This window comes from Phocoena phocoena, chromosome 6 (assembly GCF_963924675.1).
Source record: "Phocoena phocoena chromosome 6, mPhoPho1.1, whole genome shotgun sequence".
Lineage (NCBI taxonomy): Eukaryota > Metazoa > Chordata > Mammalia > Artiodactyla > Phocoenidae > Phocoena > Phocoena phocoena.
This window is the reverse complement of record NC_089224.1, coordinates 64619098-64645016: the sequence shown is the minus strand read 5'-3', so window position 1 is coordinate 64645016 and position 25919 is coordinate 64619098. Positions and strand designations below refer to the sequence as shown.

The 25919-nt window shown below is 40.2% G+C and overlaps 1 protein-coding gene across 1 annotated transcript in view; it reads right to left on the bottom strand.

Annotated features, from left to right (window-relative positions):
* The window catches only part of PGM5 (phosphoglucomutase 5), a 190580-nt gene that overhangs the window by 149173 nt on the left and 15488 nt on the right, over positions 1–25919 (bottom strand). Inside the window, exons 2-6 of the mRNA XM_065878766.1 lie at positions 16228–16390; positions 9381–9527; positions 5888–6013; positions 1489–1679; positions 733–887 (exon numbers count right to left, since the gene is read on the bottom strand). Of these exons, the coding sequence (XP_065734838.1) occupies positions 733–887; positions 1489–1679; positions 5888–6013; positions 9381–9527; positions 16228–16390 (782 nt within the window). The remainder of the gene's footprint in view (positions 1–732; positions 888–1488; positions 1680–5887; positions 6014–9380; positions 9528–16227; positions 16391–25919) is intronic.

The window sequence follows — 25919 nt, the reverse complement described above, 5'->3', positions numbered from 1 at the left end:
TATTTTCTTATTTTTCTGTCTTTTCTAACTTTCCACCATAAACAAATACTGCTTCCACAATAATATATGTTGCTTGAAAATATTAGTCTCTGAAATTCACCGTTTTATAAGACAAGGTAAAAGATGGGTGGATAGGGCCAGGAGAAAGAAACCTCAGACTGTTCTATCTACTAAGTGAGTCTCCTATTGGGCATTTTCCACGAGTATCTCATTTCATTCTCACAACAAACCTATGATGTATCTTCCCCGTTTTTACATAACTGATGATGATACAAATGAGCATTTTAACATAATATTACCTGACCTCAAGACTCATGTTCTTTCCACCTCACTTACATATTTAGTAAGTTTTCTTACTAAACATTTGTGAAGTATTTACTATGAACCAGGCATTCTGTTACATGTTTTACAAGAATCACCTCAATCCTACCTCATAACAATCCATGTAAGGATACTGTTATAACCCTCGTTTTAAAAATAAGAAAACAGAGGCACAGAAATCAAATAAGTCCCCCAAGTTCCCAACAGCTAAAAAGTAGCAGAACCAAGAATCAAGTTCAGGCCACCTGATTCTTCACACGCCTACCCAGTATACTACAGCATGTCTCTAAGTTCCCATGCTTTCAACAAGTTCCCAGTGGAGTAGGGGAGTATGAGTGACAGCTACCAGCAAAGGGAACATTGATATCAGAGGCCTGCCATGAAGGCTTTCATGGTGACATCCTTGCTTACCTGTCCAGGGCGGTGCTGGTGGGCATACTCCTCCCAAATCCTCGGACCCCCATCTGACGGAAATACGGAATGCAAGAGAGGTTGGCGGCAATGATGGCCAGGGAGTCGGAAGGGCTCACGAAGAAGCCATTTTGGCCTAGGATCATATAACGGTCCTGTGGGAAAGAATGTGTGAAAATGTTCAGGCAAAGGCATCTGTCGCCAGCAGCCCATTCCCATCATCATTACAAGCCACTTTACTGCCATTCCACATTTAAACAACATAAAACAACTTGAATGAGGCCAAAGAGGGCATGGGAAACCAACATCTCTGAATATTACAGGGCCCACGATCTTGACACGACTGGGAATATATCCCACCTGTCGAAATGTGGATGACTTCCTCAGGCTTCAGTAGCCTCTATATTCTTAATTCACACTTTCCCCCAAACATAATGGAGAACAGAGATTATTGCTAAAATAGCTCGCTTCTTAACAAGGTGATTTCAACAAAATCAGCCATAATAAAGATGTATTGCATGAATTTTTTAAAAAAAGAAATAACCTCTTTATAACATAAGCTTACTTGAAAAAAGAAAAGTAATGGCTATTTAAGCGCAATACTTGGCCATTAGATAGAAGGGCAGATGCAGAGCCAGTTAGGGCTCATATGCCCCATACATGTCAGCCCCAGAGGTATCCAATAGCTCTCTGGTTTCCAGTGCTTGGCTCATTATACAGCAAAAGGACCAGTAGGCAGAAAACTTTCCTACTTACCCCATCAGCATCAAATGCAGCTCCAAATCCATATTCCCCTCCTTTCATAGCTTCCAGAAGGGTCGTTGCATATGTCAGGTTGGGGTCAGGATGCTGCCCTCCAAAATCTTCCAGGGGAACACAGTTGATTGCAGAATTGGCTGGGGCCCCCAGCTCATCACACAGGACTTTTCTCACATAGGGTCCCATAACTGAAAAAAATACACAGCAATATGAGATCTTTGCAGAACCTCTGCCCCCACCCCACCCCCCCACAACCAAGGGTGTTTTGCTCTGCTTAGAACAAGAAGGTTACTTAATAGCTCAAGAAAAAAAAAAGATAAATTCTACAAGTTTTCTCAAGACACAACACAGAATAATATTTACTTCAACTACTACTCATTGAGCATCTGCTATGTGCCAGTGACTGTGTCAGGCATATAGAAGTTGTATTCAATAATCCAGTTCCATGAAATTTCTCTCCAAAACTTATCTAAAATATTGCCAGAAATAAATCAACTACCTAACAATGACTTATTGACTGTTACTTTTTATGTACGAAAAGCTTCAGCTGAATATATGCAAAAGCACTAATAGGCCCTAGCAACATTCTTTGTCTCTACAGTCGTTTTAACTCTGCCAAGTGTATAATTAAACACTGTAAAACACGGAAGCACATAAAACTAAGCACATTTTACAAAATAAATGTTAAGGAGCTGTGTTTTCCAGTTCAACACACAGTCGTGGAGTGCCTAACACGGAACTCCTATGTGAAGAATGGAGGGCATCAAGGGACGCAAAGCACCCAATTCCGACATTACTGGGCTCTCAATCTAGCAGTGAGATGAGCCAAATCTACAGGTGAGTGACTGCAATGGTAAGACTAGTTCTATTCAATGTATATTTATGAAATAATACGATCCAATGGCTTGAAAGAAGAAATGACCACAGGCAAGGCTTCAAGAAGAAGGCAGCATTTCTGGGAGGACTTGGAAGAATATAAATTTGACAGGAGTGAGGACGCCATCCAAATGGAAAGAACACTATAAGCAAGGGAACGGAGCCTGGGGTAGAACATACAGCAAGCACACTTGGGGATCAGCACATAATCCTGTTGGCTGAAATATATCAAAGTACTGCTTTCCATTTATTTTCCACTAATATAATTCAAACCTCAAAGAGTGAACATCTTTTGATTTTTCCTGCCAGCACCCCTTTCCCCTTCCTCCGGTAGCAGCATCTGGGGTTTCCTTTGGAGAACCAATCCTTTTCCCGTCTCAGTTCATGTGATCAGGATGTGGCTAAACCCTACTGACCCTAAGGCTGGGGAGGTGACCTAGGTCTGCCACTCAGTATCTTCCATCCCTCAACCAGAGTGACTGATTCAAAGTCACTGAGGCTCAAATCCAAAACATCGCTCAAACTGTTTGGAAAGAGAAGCTGTCTTCCCTCTAGGCCAGATAAAGCTAAGGTAAGAAACTGAAAGAGCCTTTTCTGGGGGAAAAAACCAGCCCAATAGGAAAAAGCAAAACAGCCCAGCCAGAAGACCTCAGAGTGAAGCCCTTGGAAGATAAGTTCCACACATGGGCTCAGAGCTCCCAACAAAATTTTTAGTACCTCCCTCTTAAACATGCCAGGCAGCCAACGACCACCAAACTTTTGAGGAATGCGTCTAATATGAGACCAAAACAAAGAGAGTAAAGAGCAACCTGGAGAAAGCAGAAACTACACAGAGAGAAAAAAATATTTTAAAGTATATTTCAGTCATATCCTAATAGAGATCAACAAGATGTGACAGAATGGCTAAAACTGAAGAGACTGACAATACCAAGTGTTGGCGAGGACATGGAGAAACTGAAGCCTTCATACTCTGCTGGTATTGCAAACGGTACACTTTGGAAAACAGTTTGGCAGTTTCTTATTAAGTTAAACATATACATCATATGACCCAGCATTTCCATTCCTAGGTATTTATCCATCCAAGACAAAGGAAATCATATATCCCCATAAAGAACTTGTTCATAAATCTTTATAGCAGCTTTGTTTTGTAGTAGCCAAAACGTAAAAATAACCCTAATTGTATCAACTGGTGAATGGATAAACAATATGTAGTACATCCTTACTATGGAATACTACTCAATAGTAACAAGGAATAACTACTGATATATACAACACCATGAAGGCATCTCTAAAACATTATGGTGAGTGAAAGAAGCCTGAAGAAAAAGGCTACATATTGTATGCTTCCATTTAAATGGCTTTCTGGAAAAGGCAAAACTGGGGCAGTTGGGGGGCGCGTAGTGGACAAAAAGCAGACTGATTGCCAGGGACTAGGGGAAGGAGGAGGGTTAAGACTATAAAGAGCCGCAAAAGAACTTGTGGAAGTGAGAGAAATATTCCATATCTTGATTGTCAGAGTGGTTACATGACTATATGTTTGTCAATCCTCATGAAACTGTGTACCAACAAGGTATCAATTTTACTACATATAAATTATATACCTCAGTAAACCTGACTTATTAAAAAAAGATATGGCATTCATGAAAGATGAATAGGAAGCTATTTTTAAAAAGAGATTATTTGGAAAACAAAACAAAAGTTTTGGGAAATTAAAAATATGATAGTGGAATGAAAAACTTAATAGAAAGACTTGGAGATAAAGCTGAGGAAATCTCCCAGAAAGTAGCAAAAAACAAAGAGAAAGAAAATGGGTGGTGGGGGAAAGAATAGGATAATTAAAGGATCAGTCAAGTAGGGCCAATATCTAAACAACAGCCATTCTGGAAAGAAAGGAAAGAGAAAATAATGGAGGAAATCATCCAAGAAGTAATGTAAGAAAATTTCCCAGAATTAAAGGACACAAGTTTCTAGATTAAGAGGATCCTCCAAGTTCTCAGCACAAGAGAGGAAAACAGTCTCACACTAAGACTCATCATTGTGAAAAGAAGGAACACTGAAGATATGTCAAAGGCCCTAAAAGCCACCAGAAAAGAACAAAGAAAGATTTCATACCATAGATTAAAAATCAGAACAGCATCAGATTTCTCAAGTTCAGTAGTAATAGCTAGAAGACAATGGAGCAATGCCCTCAAACTTCTGAAGAAAAGTAATAGCCAACCTAGATTTCTATATCCAGATAAATAGCAATTCAGAGTGAGCACAGAAAAAAGGCATTTTCAGATATGCAATGACTCAAAACAATTACCTCCCATGAGCTTTCTCTCACAGAGCTCCTGGAGAACTTGTTCCTCCAAAATGTAGGAGTAAATCAAGAAAGTGGAAGACAAAGGATCCAGAAATAGGAGCGTCAGCCTAAGAAAGGGGTAAAGGGAATTACAGGATGATGCTAAGTGGAGATTCCAGGACAACAGCAGCTCACAGAGCAACCAGTGCAGAGCAGAGGAGATCCCAGGTCTCCAGGAAAATGAAGTGAGAGAAGATTTAGACACTGGGAGAATATGAGGGTTAAGAGTGGTAAATACGCTTCACAAAACCTAAAGAGTGAGAAAACAGGACAATTACTAATTCCACAGAAGAAGTTGTATGTAAGGAAAATATAATTACAGTATTTTTCATGGCTCAGCAGTGTTATAATAATGTAGACAGTAGATACTGATCCTCCCAAAATGATGATATAATTAGTTTAAGGAAGTGTGCTTGGATTTAGTGACTGGAGAAGGTGAAAAAGAGCTGCCACCTCATCTTCCATGGTATGAAATCTGTAATGCCCCAAACTGAAAAATCAACAAGGAGCATTATATTCATAGTATTTAGTAACAGGAAGATCAATACTTTAAAAAAAAAAAAAAAAAAACACTGAAAGAGTTTAAAAAAAAAAGGTAGCCTCTGAAAAGTAGGAAATTGGGGGAAGGAGTTGGGAATGGATTTTTTCATAATAAACTTTGAACTATTTGACCTTTTAAACTGTGTACGTATCAAAAACAATTTTAAGGGCTTCCCTGGTCGCGCAGTGGTTGGGGGTCTGCCTGCCGAGGCACGGGACACGGGCTCGTGCCCTGGTCCGGGAGGATCCCACATGCCACAGAGCGGTTGGGCCCGTGAGCCATGGCCGCTGAGCCTGCGCGTCCGGAGCCTGTGCTCCGCAACGGGAGAGGCCACAACAGTGAGAGGCCCGCGTACCACACACACACAAAAAAAACAATTTTAATAACTACAGTTTTGCTATCTCCACTCTAACAGGCATAGCCTCAAAACCTTTTGTTCAAGCTTTGTTTTCATTTGCATCAAAAGAGAGAAATTAAGCCCTCAAGTTTTCCAGAGCATCCCAAATACCTGAACACACACACACCGTATGAATATCTATAAATCCAGCCTTCCTCTTAATCCCAGAAACCCAACACACACTGAGGTCTCCTTTACCATTTCTTGCCCACCACTTGGTAGGAGAACACGCATTTACCTCCGTGCATGGCATCAATTCGGATCTTCAGTTGGCTGGGCCCAGTCAGCAAACTCTTGATGGCATTAAAGTCAAAGATGGTCCGAAGGAGGTTGAGATAGATATCCACTGGGTCCACTATCTCCACTAAGGATAGGAAAGCAAAAGGAGACACCAGTGACTACCCATGAAGGATACTTGGAAGCATAAAAACGCATGAAATTAGGATCACAATCACATCATAACCCCAGACATTTACATGGGAAGCGAAGCATCCATTTGCAGACAAAATCACAAATTAAAGCACAATCAAGATGTTGCAAAGTTTGCAGGTGATCAAAAGGTGTAAAAATTCTCAAGATAGAAATTCTTCTTTGCAAGTGAAAAAATCAACCACAAGAATAAAGTAGTTAAGATAAAACTATGCCTACTGTCGCTACTCCCACCGTCTTTCCCTCCCCCAAACTGCAACACCTCAAATGCTAAGAGGCATCTTGGCACAGCCGGTTGCCTCTCCTGTGGGGAATGGCCAAAGAATGACTCAACTGGCCTGAAACAAATCAAGAAGTGACCTCCGCAATGACCCCTACTTTCCAAATGCCATGGTGCCAACCAGATCCAGGTTCTGAATTGGTGGTGAAGGATATTTTTCTGAGTTTGTGTGAAGTCTCCTGCATGTCCAGTCTAGTACCAGTTTCAGGGTGAGCGCCAGCTATTTAGAAATCCTAATTAAACACAAATGTTCTCCAGTGTCCTGCACCACCCAATGACCAGGCATGCAAAACAAGTCTTTTCCACTTATTTCACAGATTCATAAAGCCCAGAATACATCACATTTTTCAACCTTGGCAATCAGTACATAATTAATACTCAGAAAGTACTTTTCCTAGAAGTAATAAATATTTTATTTTAGGCACTAAAATTTGTTCACAAGCCCTACTTTTTAAATTCGTAGTTAAATTTTGAAACTTATGTATGCTGTTCCTCAAATTTTTCAAAAAACATACTACTTTAGAATCCTGAAACACTTAAACCTGCACTAAAGATATTACCAATCCACCTTTAATAATTTTTAGTAAATCCAGGTGCAATATTTGATGGATGAAATTTTATATGTAATATGAAACTGTCCCTTCGTCTAGTCAAATACATGTCTAAAAATATTTTTTCTTGCACTTAAATCAAGGTAGTATGTGTGTCCATTCAAATATAATGTAATTACCGTTTACAGAACACAGTTTTTAATCATCTTTTGATATTTGGAGGATATTAATCTATAAGATAAATTAAAAGTTAATCTATATGAACTGTACATCTAAAAATGATTAACATGATATACTTTACGTTACATATATTTTACCATAATAAAAAACTAATCTATAAAATAAAAGGTTATGGCTTGAAGTTTTACTCACTCTACAATTTAGGATATTTTTGGCAATTATTTCATTCTGGTTCTTTTCAGAAATTCCTGAACCATTTGTCTAAATACATTTGGTATTTATAGCAGATAACACATAGTACCAAACAGAAATGTAAAAAACAAGGAAGCAAGTAGAATTCCATGAAAACTGAAAGTTCACATCACATAGTTCATGCTCTTCACCCTTTAAGGTGAAATGTCAAAGACTGATTTGTTTCCAATTAACTCAAGCCTTGCTCAACATTTAAAACAGCAAGAACACAGTACATAAATTATCCCAAATAATTATCTCCAAATTCTTCTTGGGAGCCAGGGAATGTCTCTATCTACCTCGTGGTATCTGTAGCATTATAGAAAACTCATCAAGCTAGCAATGTGGCTGGAGCAGTGGGCCTGAATCTGAGCTCACCAAACATCTGGGTCTCTTGGACAACAAATACAATTGTGAAGACACCATAAATAAATAAATAAAATTTCTTCCTGATGGTAATACCTGCTTTTTCTTAGTCATCTTATTTGCCAGTCCTTCTAAACATATGTAATCAAGTACACTTAAATCATTTGTTTAACATAAAATATCCCTTGCGGACTTCCCTGGTGGTGCAGTGGTTAAGAATCCACCTGCCAATGCAAGGGACACTGTTTCGAGTCCTGGTGCGGGAAGATCCCACATGCTGCGGAGCAACTAAGCCCGTGTGCCACAACTACTGAGCCTGCACTCTAGAACCCGCGAGCCACAACTAATGAGCCCGTGTGCCACAACTACTGAAGCCCGTGCACCTAGAGCCCGTGCTCCGCAACAAGAGAAGCCACTGCAATGAGAAGCCGGCGCACCGCAAGGAAGGGTAGCCCCCGCTCGCCGCAACTAGAGAAAGCCTGCGTGCAACAATGAAGACTCAACACGGACATATACATACATACATACATACATATATACATAAATAAAATTTGAAAATAAATAAAATATCCCTTGCTTTTAGTTGTCAAGCGATTGTGCAAGCGTGTGTGTGTGTGCGCGCAAACTCTCAACTAGATTAGTAAAATCAGGAACTGTTGCTTCCAATAAATATCACATGGTTTTCAATTAATTTCCGCTCACTAGCTAAGCAAGCAATTGACTCAAAATCTTCCAAGACAAATGTGGTAGAGTTGGCCCAACACTGTGACTCCAAACAGTCCATTTCAACCTCTTTTCTGTCCCTAAAATACCATGTGGCCATGAGCCAGGTATTTCACCTTTTTAACTAAATTAAATTACTTGTAAAATAAGGATACCATCTTAACACAAACTGGATTTAAGCTTATAGGGGCATTGAAGGAGTAAAAAATTGTTAGTTTTATTGCTACTTATATGCCTTCTAGGAAAAAAACAATAGGATAATATAAAGGGTGAAAAAATGATATGCATATACATGGCATTCATGTTGTTATATGGTTCAATATTAATCCACAAATTGAAAGGTTATAATGGAGGACTTACAGGCTTTATTCACTCTACAATACAGGGTAATATTTTTTGACAACCTCATCCCAGTTTTTCAATTCTTGAACCATTTTCCTAAATCCATTTGGTACTTTGTAAATTCCTTTGTAAAATCTCCTAACACGGAGTGTAATATAGAGCAGGTGATCATCAATTGTGCATTGAATCAACATGAACTGCGTGGTTCTGGCTTGGAAAAGAAATGCTTACCTTCCATGGGAAATTTTAATAACCCCACTACCTTTTAAGGTCTCTTCTTAATTATCTAAAGTATTTCGGTATGTTCACCTTAATTGCTTAGAAAAGCAAAGACGTTTTGGCTTCACAGCCTATTCCTGGAACACTGTAAAAGAGTCAGCCATGAAATGTTCCCTATGTCAAAAATGATAGAGTTTGGAAAGTCGTTTTTGAAAGTTTGCCAGTTCTAAATATCTTGGCGGCCTTTATTTCTCTCTGCACCACACTCACATTACATCTAATTATCAAGTGCCACTCCTGAGATTGATAATTCCATCACTTTTGTGTGTGCTTTTCCCTGAAGAAAAACCCAGAGTCACCCCCATCCACGGAGTTATTCTGATTTCTTCAAAATACAGTTTCTCTGTTACCTCTAAACGGTTTGAATTTGTTCTCCAGGTCAAACTCTTGTCTTCCTAGTCGAGACAGGTCGATTCGTAAATCAGGGCATATGGCGTATTCCTCGATTGTTTTGCTGATCTGATAGATTTTGTCTGAGACGACATCTGGCGCAGGACCTAAAATTTGAAAATAATGCACCACCGAAAATAAATCTGCTTAAAAATTAAATCAGAGAAATGTTAGTTCTTCCTCCACCAAGCAGGAGAAAGATTCATTTTTGCTCTAGACAACGGTCACCAGTGCACAGTTCGATGTACCTCGATATTTCTTATCCTTCCACTCTGGAGGAAACGTGGCCAGCCTCACCTGTTCCATGTAGGCCAATAACCCACATGTTGGTTTGTTTTAATCCACTTCTAAACAATGATATGTCTTCCCTAAAAATAGTTGCACACCTGCCAGGGAGACCTGGTTATGTCATCAGCTTTATTCAGGATATGAGACACAAACAGGATATGCATTTGACAGAACTGAGGGATTCCAGATTTTAACTGCAAACTGCAGCTTCCCAAGAGCACCTAGAGAAAGAAAATACGATTTCTACTCCCAGATCTGCTGCCTATTTGATGCATAAGCTGACCAGGGTACATGATTTTCCCCAACTCACACTCTCTAGTGACTCCCAAGTTTTTAAAGTGAGGTTTAAAATATCTGATGCACTTCCTCACAAGGTCAAGCTGACAGTTAAGGTGAAGTGATAGGCTTTAAATGAACTGAACATGAAATCAATGGTTGTCCTCCTTTAATTTTTCTTTTCTTTTTAATTTTTATATCTTCATGCAAGCAACTTTAGGTTTTTTACAACGAGTTTGGGAATCAAATAAATAAGTAGATTGAAAGATCTAAAACATAAATAATTGATAACTTTGTATATTGATCTCACTCACCAACTATATTATAACTTTCTACCGAACAGAAATTATTTCTTGATTTCTTTTATATCCCAGCGCTTAGAGCTACACTGTCCAATTCAATAGCTGCTAGCCACATGTGGGTCTTGAACATTTGAGATGTGACTAGTCAAATTGACATGTGCTGCAGTTACAAAATACACATCAAATTTTAAGAGTTAATAGAAAAATAGAATACATTACATTAATAATTTTTATAGTAACATGTTGAAGTGATAATATTTTGGATATATTAAGTTAAATAAAATATATTATTCATTTCACCTGCTTCTTTTTACTTTTTTAGGTAGCTACTAGAAAATTTTTAATTACAAATGTGGCTCACAATATATTTCTTTCTTTTTTTTTAACATCTTTATTGGAGTATAATAGCTTTACAATGGTGTGTTAGTTTCTGCTTTATAACAAAGTGAATCAACTATACATATACATATATCCCCATATCCCCTCCCTCTTGCGTCTCCCTCCCCCACTCCCTATCCCACCCCTCTATGTGGTCACAAAGCACCGAGTTGATCTCCCTGTGCTATGCGGCTGCTTCCCACTAGCTATCTATTTTACATTTGATAGTGTATATATGTCCATACCACTCTCTCACTTCATCCCAGCTTACCCTTCCACCTCCCCGTGTCCTCACGTCCATTCTCTATGTCTGCATATTTATTCCTGCCCTGCCCCTAGGTTCTTCAGAACCATTTTTTTTTATTCCAGATATATATGTTAGCATGTGGTATTTGTTTTTCTCTTTCTGACTTACTTCACTCTGTATGACAGACTCTAGGTCCATCCACCTCACTACAAATAACAATTCCATTTCTTTTTATGGCTGAGTAATATTCCATTGTATATATGTACCACATCTTCTTTATCCATTCATCTGTCGATGGACACTTAGGTTGCTTCCATGTCCTGGCTATTGTAAATAGAGCTGCAATGAACATTGTGGTACATGACTCTTTTTGAATTATGGTTTTCTCAGCGTATATGCACAGTAGTGGGATTGCTGGGTTGTATGGTAGTTCTATTTTTAGTTTTTTAAGGAACCTCCATACTGTTCTCCACAGTGACTGTACCAATTTACATTCCCACCAGCAGTGCAACAGGGTTCCCTTTTTTCCACACCCTCTGCAGCATTTATTGTTTGTAGATTTTTTGATGATGGCCATTCTGACTGGTGTGAGGTGATACCTCATTGTGGTTTTGATTTGCATTTCTCTAATGATTAGTGATGTTGAGCATTCTTTCATGTGTTTGTTGGCAGTCTGTATATCTTCTTTGGAGAAATGTCTATTTAGGTCTTCTGCCCATTTTTGGATTGGGCTGTTTGTTTTTTTTGATGTTGAGCTGCATGAGCTGCTTCACAATATATTTCTATTGGACAGTGCTGCCTTAGAGCACAGCACTGCTACCGTCTCCCAAAGAAGGTTCACTGAACATATAAAAAGGAATAATGACCAAACTCATCAAGTTGCATACCTTAAATATGTGCCGGTTTTTTATATATCAATTATATCTCAACAAAGCGGGGGGGAGAGGGGGGGAAAGGAATAACAATAGCACCATTTCAGTGGATTGAAAAGAGCCTCGTAGATTTTACCCACGTTTTCTCACATAGGAAAAGTGAAGACCACAAAGAAGTAAACATAGCCCTTCTCAGCTTCACTCCTTACCATTTTGTATTCTTTTGCAAAACTTAAAAAGTAAAGAGTGCTATTTACTTTTTGCATTTGTTTATGCTTGCCAGATGATACACGTCTATCCCTCTGCCTCCCAGGCACCACACTATGTTCTTGGGATGTTTCCATCACATTTTAAAAGTCTCTGTCTGAGTTTGTTTGCCAAAGCACACTGATTTCCAAAAGCAACACTGATAACCTCTGAGTTCATGAGCATCCTCTGCATCCCTTTACATCTTCCCAGTTCTTGGCATCTTCCACTCCAGTGACTTCCCTCTTCATTTTAGTCAATTCCTAGTACAGTCATACCATAAGTATTATTGTCTTTTGATATGCTTCTTGCAAAAATATCAAATTTGAGTATCTTAATCCCACAAATTCCTAATCTTTCATCTACCCTACTTTGTACCCCTGTGAACCTGTTCCTCATTCCTATACTGATGCCCAACATCACTTGATTACTCCCAGGCCATCGGTCCATTTCATTTCACTGGTCTCTTATCCCAGAAGGATCCTATGGTCTAGCAGTTGAGCCTTGCCTTTGTTAGTACAATAAGACAAGTCAACATTTGTTGAAACTTACGCATACCACCTTTCACATCGTACGTGGAATTCAGCATTCACAAAAAGCAGATGAAGTAAGAATTATTAGTATCCTCATTTCCCAAATAAGGAAACTGAAATTGGAAGAAGTGACCTTAACAAAGGTCACATCACTCGTGTGACAGAGGCTGGGTTTGACTCCTAATAGTCTGATGTCAGCTCAGAGACTCTTAACAACTACCAGCCCACCTTATGCTCTGCCATGCCCACACCGCCATTCCCCAGTCCCGGGACATCACCATCATCTGCTCCACTGCTGCTATTCCCACACTCCCCCCATGCATTGCTGAAGGCAGTCATGAAATTACACCAACTGGCTCCCCCGAAGAATGAGACTGCTTAACTTCAACTCGGTCCTCACAACCCCTCAGGAATCCTCAACAAACTTCCCAGAGGAGCTTTATGAAAACATCTCCATTTATCCCCTTCTCTATCCTTTCCCCATTATCTTAGCAAGTTACATTTCCTCTTCTTCTTTTTCAACAGATATAGGCAACTATTTCCCAAAACTTCCACTCTGTACCCTCAAAGTGCTTCTTTCCCTCATCTCTGCCTCCTTACTCAGAAGTTCTACCTACTTCTTGGAATCTAGGTTCCAAATGAGCTCCACAGATAATGAGTTCTGTGACACTGGGCAAGGTTTTTAAACCATGAGGATTAAATGAGAACATGTATGTAAAGTTCTGACTATGAAGCTTGGCACACTGTAATTATTCAAAAAAATCAGTATTTTTATTACTGATTCCTTTTGCCCTCTAGCACCTTCTCCCCTATTTAAAAACATGCTCAGAAAGGTCCTGTCCTCTAAATAATTTAAAAGCAACATAGCTTTAGATGTGTCCTATTTCCCTGGATGTGCCTACTAATTCTATAGACACTTAGCTTTTAACTTATGCCATAAGATGTATTTGTATGACACCCCATAGAAGAGATGAATGTCTGCAACTTCAGATGAAGGATAACATGGTAAAAGTCACTCTAAGTGGGAAGAAACCAACTGAATCTCTCCATGCCATCAGGAATGTTAGTCTCATTAATGATGCCAAGACATGTAAACATGAAGAATTAAATGTAAGAGGAAGGACTTTCAACAGAGTTAAAGGCTAAACGATAAGTTCAACCCCCTCCCCCTATTCAGTATATGACTGAACAGGTTCCATAACCTCCTGTAATTCGGTCTGCGAAATGGTTATTTAAATAATATCTTCCCCTTTTGTGCCTCACAAGTTATCATAGAGATGACTGAGATTCTCTTGCAAGACACGAAGTCAGGCATTAATTTAAATGCTTAAATACATTATTTAGTTTGGCAACTTATATATTACATTGCTCTACAAATTCCCATTTTCTGAGCTCATGAAATGGCCTGTGTTATCAGTGTGCAGAACACCTACGCATTGCATATTTTTTCCTGAAATATTCAGTAGCTGCTGCAAGACTAGGTGTTGGCCCTAGGTGTGCTTCTTAGTGAAGCAGGGTTTCTTGAATCACACTTTCAAGAATGAGGCTCCTCATAAGGTGTTTTTTTTTTAACACGATGTGAGTAATGTTCTTTCTTTGGATAATGTCCAAAATGGCTGCAGGGAGGGGGCAATCATGTACTTCCCCTTCAGGACGTGCTATTGCCTGGGCCAGGAATGCTTCATAATGGCAACAGTTGTTGGTTAAAATTCAGCTCCCACCCACATATACACGAAGACTCAGTATTCTAGATTAAAAGAGATTTAAGAGACTTAAAAAACAAATGCAGGGGGGTGGGATGAATTGGGAGATTGGGATTGACATATTTACACTACTATGTATAAAATAGGTAACTAATGAGAACCTACTACATAGCACAGGTAACTCTACTCAGTGCTCTGTGGTGACCTAAATGGGAAGGAAATCTTAAAAAGAGGGGATATATGTATACGTATAACTAATTCACTTTGCTGTACAGCAGAAAGTAACACAACATTGTAAAGCAACTATACTCCAATAAAAATTAATTTAAAAAAACAAATGAAATGCATGGTTCTGGGATAAAACTTGGTTTGAACAAAACAGATGTAAATAACATCTGGGGGATACTTGGAAAATTCTGAATACAGATTAAGTTTTAGATGATATTAGAGAATTAGTATTATTTTTGTTTGGTGTGATCATGCAGTTATATAGGAATACGTCTTTATTTTAAAGAGATGTCAGAAATATTTGGGTGCAAAATATCTTTATGCTGTAATTTACCTTAAAATTCTTCAAAGGAAAAGAACTAAGCAAAATGGAAAAACAAAGTAATGGATACATGGTATCCACTTATTATCCTTCCTACCTTTACATATGTTCAAAAAAATTTTCAATTCACCCCTATACATGTATCCCACCCCACTAGGACTTCTAAACTATAAATTTCTATAAATATAAGAAAAAGTGAAATAATTCTAGGCATGTCAGTGAGAGAAAGTCAACACTATAGGAAAGAGAGAATGTAGGACTTATGCTAAGGAGCCATCTGTCTGACCATGGGACCTTGAGCAAACAGCCTCTCAGGGCTTTGATTTCTTCACCTATAAAATGACAGGAATGACCTAAATGATTCTGAGGGTCTGTTCCAACTTTAAAATCCAGAGTCCTTCCATGTCAGATAAGCATCAACATTCAACCGTTCACGGTGCTGAGGAGTACAGAGGACCAAAATGGGTTTGAGACCCCCTTATGCCATTTCCTCGTCATGTCACCCTGGGCAACGTGATGCTTAATTTTATGTGTCAACTTGCTTTGGCCACAGAGAGCCCAGATGTTCATTTAAACATTGTTCTGGGTATGTCTGTGAGGGTGTTTCTGGATAAGATTAACATTTGAATCAATAGACTGAGTAAAGCAGATTGCCCTCCCCAGTGTGGCTGGGCCTCATCCAACCCACTGAAGGCCTGGACAGAACAAAAAACTGAGAAAGGGAGAATCCACTCTCCGCCTGACTGTTTCCAGCTGACACACTGGCCCCTCCTGACTCAGACTGGACCTTACACTCTGCTGCTTCTCAGGCCTTCGGACTCAGATCAGAACCCTAACATCCATTGGCTCTCCTGGGCCTCCAGCTTGCTGACCAAAGATCTTGGGACTTCACAGCCTCCATAATCACATGAGCCAATTCCTTATAATAAATCTCTATACAGATCTTCCTCATCTTACAATGGAGTTATAGTCTGATCAACCCATTGTAAATTGAATGGGTACAGAACGGCTGTAAATGTACTGGCTGTTTACCCTTGTGATTGGGTGGGAGCTGTATTTGCTGCCCCTGCCCAGGATCACGAGAGAGAATCATACCACGCACACATTGCTAGCCCAGGAAAAGATCAAAATTCAAAATTCAAATGAAGTAGCTTCTATTGAATGCATATTGCTTTTACACCATTGTAAAGTCAAAAAATCTCTAAATCAAACCATCGTAGGTTGGAGCCCCCCTATGTGTCCTATTGGTTCTGCTTCTCTGGAAAACCCTGACTAATACAGGCACCTCACTAGATTTTTCTAAGCCATTTTCTCTCTTCCTTGCTTGTCCACCATCAGTGGGTCACTGTAAGACTATGACAATATAAAAAGAAAGAAATCATGACAATTAAGGCATATTCTGAACCACATACCTCCATTGGCAACATTAAATTTCACTCCAAACTCTCCCCCTGGTCCTCCAGGGCAGTGGCTGGCTGTCAGGATGATTCCACCAGCTGCCTTGATCTTTCTTATAATGCAGGATACAGCAGGTGTCGACAAGATGCCATTCTGTCCAATAATCAGCCGACCAATCTAGATTAGCCAAGGAAAAAAAATCAATCCAGTTACATGGGATTGAAGTGCATTTCAATGAGAAAGTGTCCCAGGCTCTATTAGCACACACTAATAACCTGGCAAAAAGAACTGAGTGGGGCTTGCCTGGTGGCACAGTGGTTGAGAGTCCGCCTGCCGATGCAGGGGACATGGGTTTGTGTCCCTGTCTGGGAAGATCCCACATGCCGCGGAGTGGCTGGGCCCGTGAGCCATGGCCGCTGAGCCTGCACGTCCGGAGCCTGTGCTCCGCAACGGGAGAGGCCACAACAGTGAGAGGCCCGCATACCGCAAAAAGGAAAAAAAAAAAAAAAGAACTGAGTGGGGTTAAGGTGGGGGGCATGTGTAAGGGGGTGGGGGGAAGGGTAGCTCAGGCGTTGTCTTCCCTTCCCCATGTCTTCAAGACCATTTGGGACACCCACATCTCACAGTCAGTTATTAACCTGTAAATGGGATCTGCCTCATTGATTTTCAGTAGTTTAAAACACCTGCTTTTGCTGTACACCTGAAACTAATGACATTGTTAATCACCTATACTCCAATATGAAATAAAATTTTTTTAATATATTAAAAAAAAACCCACTTCTGATGACCAAAGGGTTAGCTTGAATCACACAAGAAGTTCTTAGTTTGTTACTGGCTTAGAAACCGCACGTGTACATGCTGGAAATTAAAAGAAAAAAAAAAAAAAACCAGAGCACTTGTCTGCTTCACCTTCCTTCTCTGCCTCAGCACAAGCTCACACAGTGGGGACCTGATCTGCTACATCCTCATCGTCTGCAAGTGTATTTTAGCTGCACTTGGAAGGCCCAGTCTCCCGAAGGCAGAAGTCCTATTTTGGCAACGTGTGCTAGGGACATTGGAGAAATCCAGCCAAGCTAGGCAGAGATCTGGAGGTCATCCATCAGTGTGGCCAGACTCTCTATAGCTACAAAACTGATTTTTTTTAAAAAGAAAGAAAACAGCAGAGCCCTGCAGAGCATTACTCCATATGCTTTGTTTTAAAATAAGGCCCAACGTCATCCAATCCAGTGGTTCTCAAATGTTGCTACAAATCAGAATCATTAGTGAAGCCTAGAAAATTCTAGGACTAAGTAGTCTAGTAGTCTAGTCCAGTACTAAGACTGTATTCCAGACCAATTATATTGGAATCTCGGGGTGGGATCCTGAGCTCCACAGTTGTTTCCAGTATTCAGCTAAGTTTGGTGATCAAACCCCCTCGCTACTCAAAGGGCCAGAGGCATGGGCATTACCTGCGAGGCTGGGAGAAATGTTAAACCTCAAGCCCTACCCCATACCTACTGAATAAGAATCAGTATTTAGCAAGACCCCACCCCTTCTCCACATAATTCATTTGTCTATTAACGTTTGAGAAGTACCGACATAGCCCAGCAACCAAAACCAGCTCCCGTGTCCAGCTCAACAGCAGTTACCCTGGCACCAACGATAGCATTGCTGGAAGTAGGTCACTGACCAGATATGACAATGAGAAAATATACCAAAAAAAAAACCTTTAAAGGGCAAACAAAAGAGCTCCAAAAACAAAGCACTCTTGCAATAATTTAGTATAGAAAGGGCTTCCCTGGTGGCGCAGTGGTTGAGAGTCCGCCTGCCGAGGCAGGGGACATGGGTTTGTGCCCTGGTCCGGGAAGATCCCACATGCCGCGGAGTGGCTGGGCCCGTGAGCCGTGGCCACAGAGCCTGCGCGTCTGGAGCCTGTGCTCCGCAACGGGAGAGGCCACAACAGTGAGAGGCCTGCGTACCGCAAAAAAAAAAAAAAAAAAAAAAAAAAAAAATTAAATAATTAAATAAATAAATGGAGGCAGGGTCAGAAGAAGCCTCGCTAAAAAAAAAAAATTTAGTATAGAAAGACCCACACTCTCCACAACCTCCCCAGAGTACATATTTTCAAGTGGATGAGGCAGATTATAAACAAATAAGCCTAATAGTAGTAGTGGTAGTAGTAATTACTAGTTGGGTACATATTGGAAAAAACCAACAGGTTTTGGTGATAGAGAATAATGGGGTGTCAATTTTAATAGTAACAGTAACAATTATAAGAGCTAAGGGAGCTTGGATTTTATTCTAAGTACAAGGGGAATCCATAGAAGGGTTTTAAGCAGTGGAAGTGACCTGATATCAGTTACATTTTTTAAAGATCATGGGCTGAGCAATCCAAAAGATCGTATTAAAAAGCAAGTCATTCACATCAGCAAAGCATTCCAATGTCTGTCCTCATCTCCCACCAACCCCAGGTAAAGTCAAAGTCTTCATGGTCTACCAGGCCCTACATGATCTGACTGCCATCACCTGCCATTCTCCACTTCCCTCCCTCCCTCTGCCCCGGCCACACTGGCTGGTTTGCTGTTCCTCACACATATCAAGTGTGCTCAGTGCCTTTCCATTTGCTCTTTCCTCTCCTTAGAGCACTCTTATCCAGGTATTCATAAGCCTGCCCCACCCCATCCTTTGGGTTACTGTTTCAACGTCAACTAATCAAAGATAGCACCCTTGACAGCCCTATACAGTAGGGCACCCATAAGTCCCTAATTTCTCTACTGGCCTCTATTTTCTTTATCCTGTTTAGTCTTCTGTATTACACATATTATCCCTTAATACTTTCCATTTTATTTGTTTATTTTCCCACTACATATAAGTTCTAAGGACTTTGGTTTTTTCACTGCTCTACTCTGAGTATCTAAAACAAACTTAGCATATACTAAGTACACAATAAGTATACGTTGAATTAATTAATTGAAAAAAATGAATGAATGATGAGGGAGTGGCTTCAATATGCAAAATGCATTAGAGACTGACAAGAGCAAAAGGAGAAAGATCAGATGGAAGGCTCTCACGGCAGATCTGAGTGTGGACAACATCTTGGACTAGACCAGAGGCAGCAGAAATGAAGAGAAGTGATTACATTTGAATATATTTTTGGAAGGAGAATGAACAGAACATGTAGGTGGAATGAAATATGGAAGAGATATATAGTAGCCAGCCCCTAAGATGGTCCCCAATGCTCTATGCATTCTGGCATTCATGCCTCGGTGCAGGACCCTCCCACAGCGAATAAGGCAGATTTGAGTGATTAGTAGAACACTGCAGAAGTGATGGTGTGTAACTTCCAATAAATGACATTGCTGCTTCTGCCCTGCTCTCTTGGATTGTTCACTCTGGGGGAAGCAGCCACCATGTCACCAGGACACTCAAGGAGCCCTGTGTAGTCACCTGAATGGAGAGGACCTGAAGCCTCCCACCAACAGCCAGCACCCACAAGGTGAGCCACCTTGCACTAGACCCTCCAGCCCTTCAAGCCTTCATATGACAAAGCCCCCACCAATATGCAACTGTGACCGAGTCAGAACAACCTACCTCCTGTCCCAGAGAAACTGTGAGTAATAGTAAATATTTGTTTATTTTAAGCCACTAAGTTTTGTCATAATTTCTTACACAGAAATAAATAACTAAAACAGGGGCAGTGAGGAAAGGAGCCAACTCACAGCTTCTACCTTTAATAACTTGATGGATGGCGGTGCCATTGATTGAGAAGGGAAAGACAAAGGACAAAAATTTCACTCATATTTTATCCAGAGCCAAGATAAATCATGTTCCACATGCTTCTGTTAAAATTTATTTAGTCATTCAACTTATTTTATCGAGTATTACCATGAAACAGGTAATGTAGAAGACCCTGCAGGTACAGTAATGAATACAAATTAGTCACTACCCTCAAGGAGTAAACCTGCAGATTCAAGAATGTGAAAAATATTTGTAACTTTTCTTCATGATTTTCTCTCTCTCCCATTTTTCAGGATTATTCTTAAAGAAATAATCTTTAAAGGGGAAAAAGGTATTATGTGTAGACATTTCCTATAGTGGTATTCATTAGAGGTAAAAAATTTTTTTAAATCATTATAAATGTCTAATAATGAAGAACCTATAAAATAAAGTGTGATGTATCAACTTATGGAATATTCTTCAACCATCTAAAAGGATTATTATGAAGACCGAGCACCTGTGGCAGACTTGGTGTGCAGTCCACAAAAAGTTATGCTCGGGGCTTCCCTGGTGGCGCAGTGGTTGAGAGTCCGCCTGCCGATGCAGGGGACACGGGTTCATGCCCTGGTCCAGGAAGATCCCACATGCCGCGGAGCGGCTAGGCCCGTGAGCCATGGCCGCTGAGCCTGCGCGTCCGGAGCCTGTGCTCCGCAATGGGAGAGGCCACAACAGTGAGAGACCCGCATAACGCAAAAAAAAAAAAAAAAAAAAAAAAAAGTTATGCTCGGGGCTTCCCTGGTGGCGCAGTGGTTGAGAGTCCGCCTGCCGATGCAGGGGACGCGGGTTCGTGCCCCGGTCCGGGAAGATCCCACATGCCGCGGAGCATCTGGGCCCGTGAGCCATGGCCGCTGAGCCTGCGCGTCCGGAGCCTGTGCTCCGCAACGGGAGAGGCCACAACAGAGAGAGGCCCACGTACCGCAAAAAAAAAAAAAAAAGTTATGCTCCCCTTTCACAGGGCAGAACTGTTGCTGGGCAGCAGCTGCCCAGCCAGGGGCTACATTTTCCAGACCACCCTTGCATCTAGCTGTGGCCACATGACCAGTTCTCGCAATGAGTGATAAACTACTATGAGAATGAGAAAGAAGTAATGTGTGTTCCTTCTGGGCTAAGGATGTTAAGGAGTAGATATGTCTTCTCCTCACTGCTTATTTCCCCTTCCACAGACTCAACACAGGTGAGCACATAGCTCGAGGAGATGCCAGAGCAAGAAGATGAAAAGAACCTGGGTGCCTAACTCACAGGATGGGCAAGAGTCTTTGTTCACCAGCAAAATCCCCATTGGACTGTTACGTGAGTGAGAAATAATTTTCTATTGTTTTTAAGGGAATAAAAATTGCCGAGGAGACCTTCAAGTCTCCTGGCAGAGGAGTAAGACATGGAGATCACCTTCCTCCCCACAAATACATCAGAAATACATCTACATGTAGAACACCAGAACACCTACTGAATGATGGAAGAAGACCTGACTTCCCAAAAGCCGTGTGGCTGACAGGGTCTTCATGCTCCGGCCGGGTGTCAGGCCTGAGCCTCTGAGGTGGGAGAGCCGAGTTCAGGACATTGGTCCACCACAGACCTCCCGGCTCCACGTACTATCAAATGGCAAAAGCTCTCCCAGAGATCACCATCTCAATGCTAAGACCCAGCTCCACTCAATGACCAGCAAGCTACAGTGCTGGACACCCACAGCCAAACAATTAGCAAGACAGGAACACAACCACACCCATTAGCAGAGAGGCTGCCTAAAATCATAATAAGGTCACAGACACCCAAAACACACCACCGGACATGGTCCTGCCCACCAGAAAGACAAGATCCAGTCTCATCCACCACAACACAGGCACCAGTCCCTTCCACCAGGAAACCTACATAACCCACTGAACCAACCTTAGCCACTGGGGGCAGACACCAAAAACAACGGGAACTACGAACATGCAGCCTGCAAAAAGGAGACCCTAAATACAGTAAGTTAAGCAAAATGAGAAGACAGAGAAACACACAGCAGATGAAGGAGGAGGGTAAAAACCCAGCAGACCAAACAAATGAAGAGGAAATAGAGAGTCTACCTGAAAAAGAATTCAGAGTAATGATAGTAAAGATGATCCAAAATTTTGGAAATAGAATGGAGAAAATACAAGAAACATTTAACAAGGGCCTAGAAGAACTAAAACGCAAACAAACAATGATGGACAACAAAATAAATGAAATTAAAAATTCTCTAGAAGGAATCAATAGCATAATAACTGAGGCAGAAGAACGGATAAGTGACCTGGAAGATAAAATAGTGGAAATAACTACCACAGAGCAGAATAAAGAAAAAAGAATGAAAAGAATTGAGGACAGTCTCAGAGACCTCTGGGACAACATTAAATGCACCAACATTCGAATTATAGGGGTTCCAGAAGAAGTAGAGAAAAAGAAAAGGACTGAGAAAATATTTGAAGAGATTATAGTTCAAAACTTCCCTAATATGGGAAAGGAAAAAGTCAATCAAGTCCAGGAAGTGCAGAGAGTCCCATACAGGATAAATCCAAGGTGAAACACACCAAGACACATATTAATCAAACTATCAAAAATTAAATACAAAGAAAAAATATTAAAAGCAGCAAGGGAAAAACAACAAATAACATGCAAGGGAATCCCCATAAGGTTAACAGCTGATCTTTCAACAGAAACTCTGCAAGCCAGAAGGGAGTAGCAGGACATATTTAAAGTGATGAAGGGGAAAACCCTACAACCAAGATTACTCTACCCAGCAGGGATCTCATTCAGATTCGATGGAGAAATTAAAACCCTTACAGACAAGCAAAAGCTGAGAGAATTCAGCACCACCGAACCAGCTGTACAACAAATGCTAAAGGAACATCTCTAGCAGGAAACACAAGAGAAGGAAAAGAACTACAAAAACAAACCCAAAACAATTAAGAAAATGGTAATAGGAACATATATATCGATAACTACCTTAAATGTAAATGGATTAAATGCTCCAACCAAAAGACATAGACTGCCTGAATGGATACAACAACAAGACCCATATATATACTGTCCACAAGAGACCCACTTCAGACCTAGGGACACATACAGACTGAAAGTGAGGGGATGGAAAAAGATATTCCATGAAAATGGAAATCAAAAGAAAGCTAGAGTAGCAATTCTCATATCAGACAAAATAGACTTTAAAATAAATATTACAAGAGACAAAGAAGGACAATACATAATGATTAAGGGATCAATCCAAGAAGAAGATATAACAATTGTAATTATTTATGCACCCAACATAGGAACACCTCAATACATAAGGCAAATGCTAACAGCCATAAAAGGGGATATCGACAGTTACTCAATCATAGTAGGGGACTTTAGCATCCTACTTTCACCAACGGACAGACCATCCAAAATGAAAATAAATAAGGGAACACAAGCTTTAAATGATACACTAAACAAGATGGACTTAATTGATATTTAAAGGACATTCCATCCAGAATAACAGATTACATTTTCCTCTCAAGTGCTCATGGAACATTCTCCAGGATAGATCATATCTTGGATAACAAATCAAGCCTTGATAAACTTAAGAAAACTGAAATCATATCAAGTATCTTTTCCTACCACAATGCTATGAGACTAGATACCAATTACAGGAAAAAATCTGTAAAAAATACAAACACATGGAGGCTAAACAATACACTACATAATAACCAAGAGATCACTGAAGAAATCAAAGAGGAAATCAAAAAATACCTGGAAACAAATGACAATGAAATCACGATGACCCAAAACCTATGGGATGCAACAAAAGCAGTTTTAAGAGGGAAGTTTATAGCAATACAATCCTACCTCAAGAAACAAGAAACATCTCAAACAACCTAACCTTACACCTAAAGCAATTAGAGAAAGAAGAACAAAAAAACCCCAAAGTTAGCAGAAGGAAAGAAATCATAAAGATCAGATCAGAAATAAATGAAAAAGAAATAAAGGAACAATAGCAAAGATCAGTAAAACTAAAAGCTGGTTCTTTCAGAAGGTAAACAAAATTGATAAACCATTAGCCAGACACATCAAGAAAAAATGGGAGAAGACTCAAATCAATAGAATTAGAAATGAAAAAGGAGAAGTAACAACTGACACTGCAGAAATACAAAGGATCATGAGAGATTACTACAAGCAACTATATGCCAATAAAATGGACAACCTGTAAGAAATGGACAAATTCTTAGAAAAGCACAATGTTCTGAGACTGAACCAGGAAGAAATAGAAAATATAAACAGACCAATCACAAGCACTGAAATTGAGACTGTGATTAAAAATCTTCCAACAGGTTTCCCTGGCAGCGCAGTGGTTGAGAGTCTGCCTGCCCATGCAGGGGACATGGGTTCATGCCCCCGTCTGGGAAGATCCCACGTGCCGCAGAGTGGCTGGGCCCATGAGCCATGGCCACTGAGCCTGCGCGTCCAGAGCCTGTGCTCTGCAACAGGAGAGGCCACAACAGTGAGAGGCCCTAGTACTGCCAAAAAAAAAAAAAAAAAAACCCTCCAGAACGTAGGCATAGAGGGAACTTACCTCAACATCATAAAGGCCATATATGACAAACCCACAGCCAACATCATTCTCAATGGTGAAAAACTGAAACCATTTCCACTAAAATCAGGAACGAGACAAGGTTGTCCACTCTCACCACTCTTATTTAACATAGTTTTGGAAGTTTTAGCCACAGCATTCAGAGAAGAAAAAGGAATCCAAATCAGAAAAGAAGAAGTAAAGCTGTCACTGTTTGCAGATGACATGATACTATACATAGAGAATCCTAAAGATGCTATCAGAAAACTACTAGAGCTAATCGATGAATTTGGTAAAGTAGCAGGATACAAAATTAATGCACAGAAGTCTCTTGCATTCCTATACCCTAATGATGAAAAATTTGAAAGAGAAATTAAGGAAGCACTCCCATTTACCACTGCAGCAAAAAGAATAAAATATCTAGGAGTAAACCTACCTAAGGAGACAAAAGACCCGTATGCAGAAAACTGTAAGACATTGAGGAAAGAAATTAAACATGTAACAAACAGATGGAGAGATATACCATGTTCTTGGATTGGAAGAATCAACATTGTGAAAATGACTATACTACCCAAAGCAATCTACAGATTCAATGCAATCCCTATCAAACTACCACTGGCATTTTTCACAGAAACAGAACAAAAAATTTCACAATTTGTATGGAAACACAAAAGACCCCGAATAGCCAAAGCAAACTACAGAAGGAAAAATGGAGCTGGAGGAATCAGGCTCCCTGATTTCAGACTATACTACAAAGCTACAGTAATCAAGAGAGTGTGGCACTGGCACAGAAACAGAAATACAGATCAATGGAACAGGATAGAAAGTCCAGATATAAACCCATGCACCTATGGTCAACTAATCTATGACAAAGGAGGCAAGGATATACAATGGAGAAAAGACAGACTCTTTAATAGTGGTGCTGGGAAAACTGGACAGCTACATGTAAAAGAATGAAATTAGAACACTCCCTAACACCATACACAAAAATCAACTCAAAATGGATTAAAGACCTAAATGTAACCACACACTATAAAACTCTTAGAGGAAAACACAGGCAGAACACACTATGACATAAATCACAGCAAGATCCTTTTTGACCCACCTCCTAGAGAAATGAAAATAAAAACAAAAATAAACAAATGGGACCTAATGAAACTGAAAAGCTTTCGCATAGCAAAGGAAACCATAAACAAGACGAAAAGACAATCCTCAGAATGGGAGAAACTATTTGCAAATGAAGTAACTGTCAAAGGATTAATCTCCAAAATATACAAGCAGCTCATGCAGCTCAATATCAAAAAAACAGACAACCCAATCCAGAAATGGGCAGAAGACCTAAATAGACATTTCTCCAAAGAAGATATACAGATTGCCAACAAACACATGAAAGAA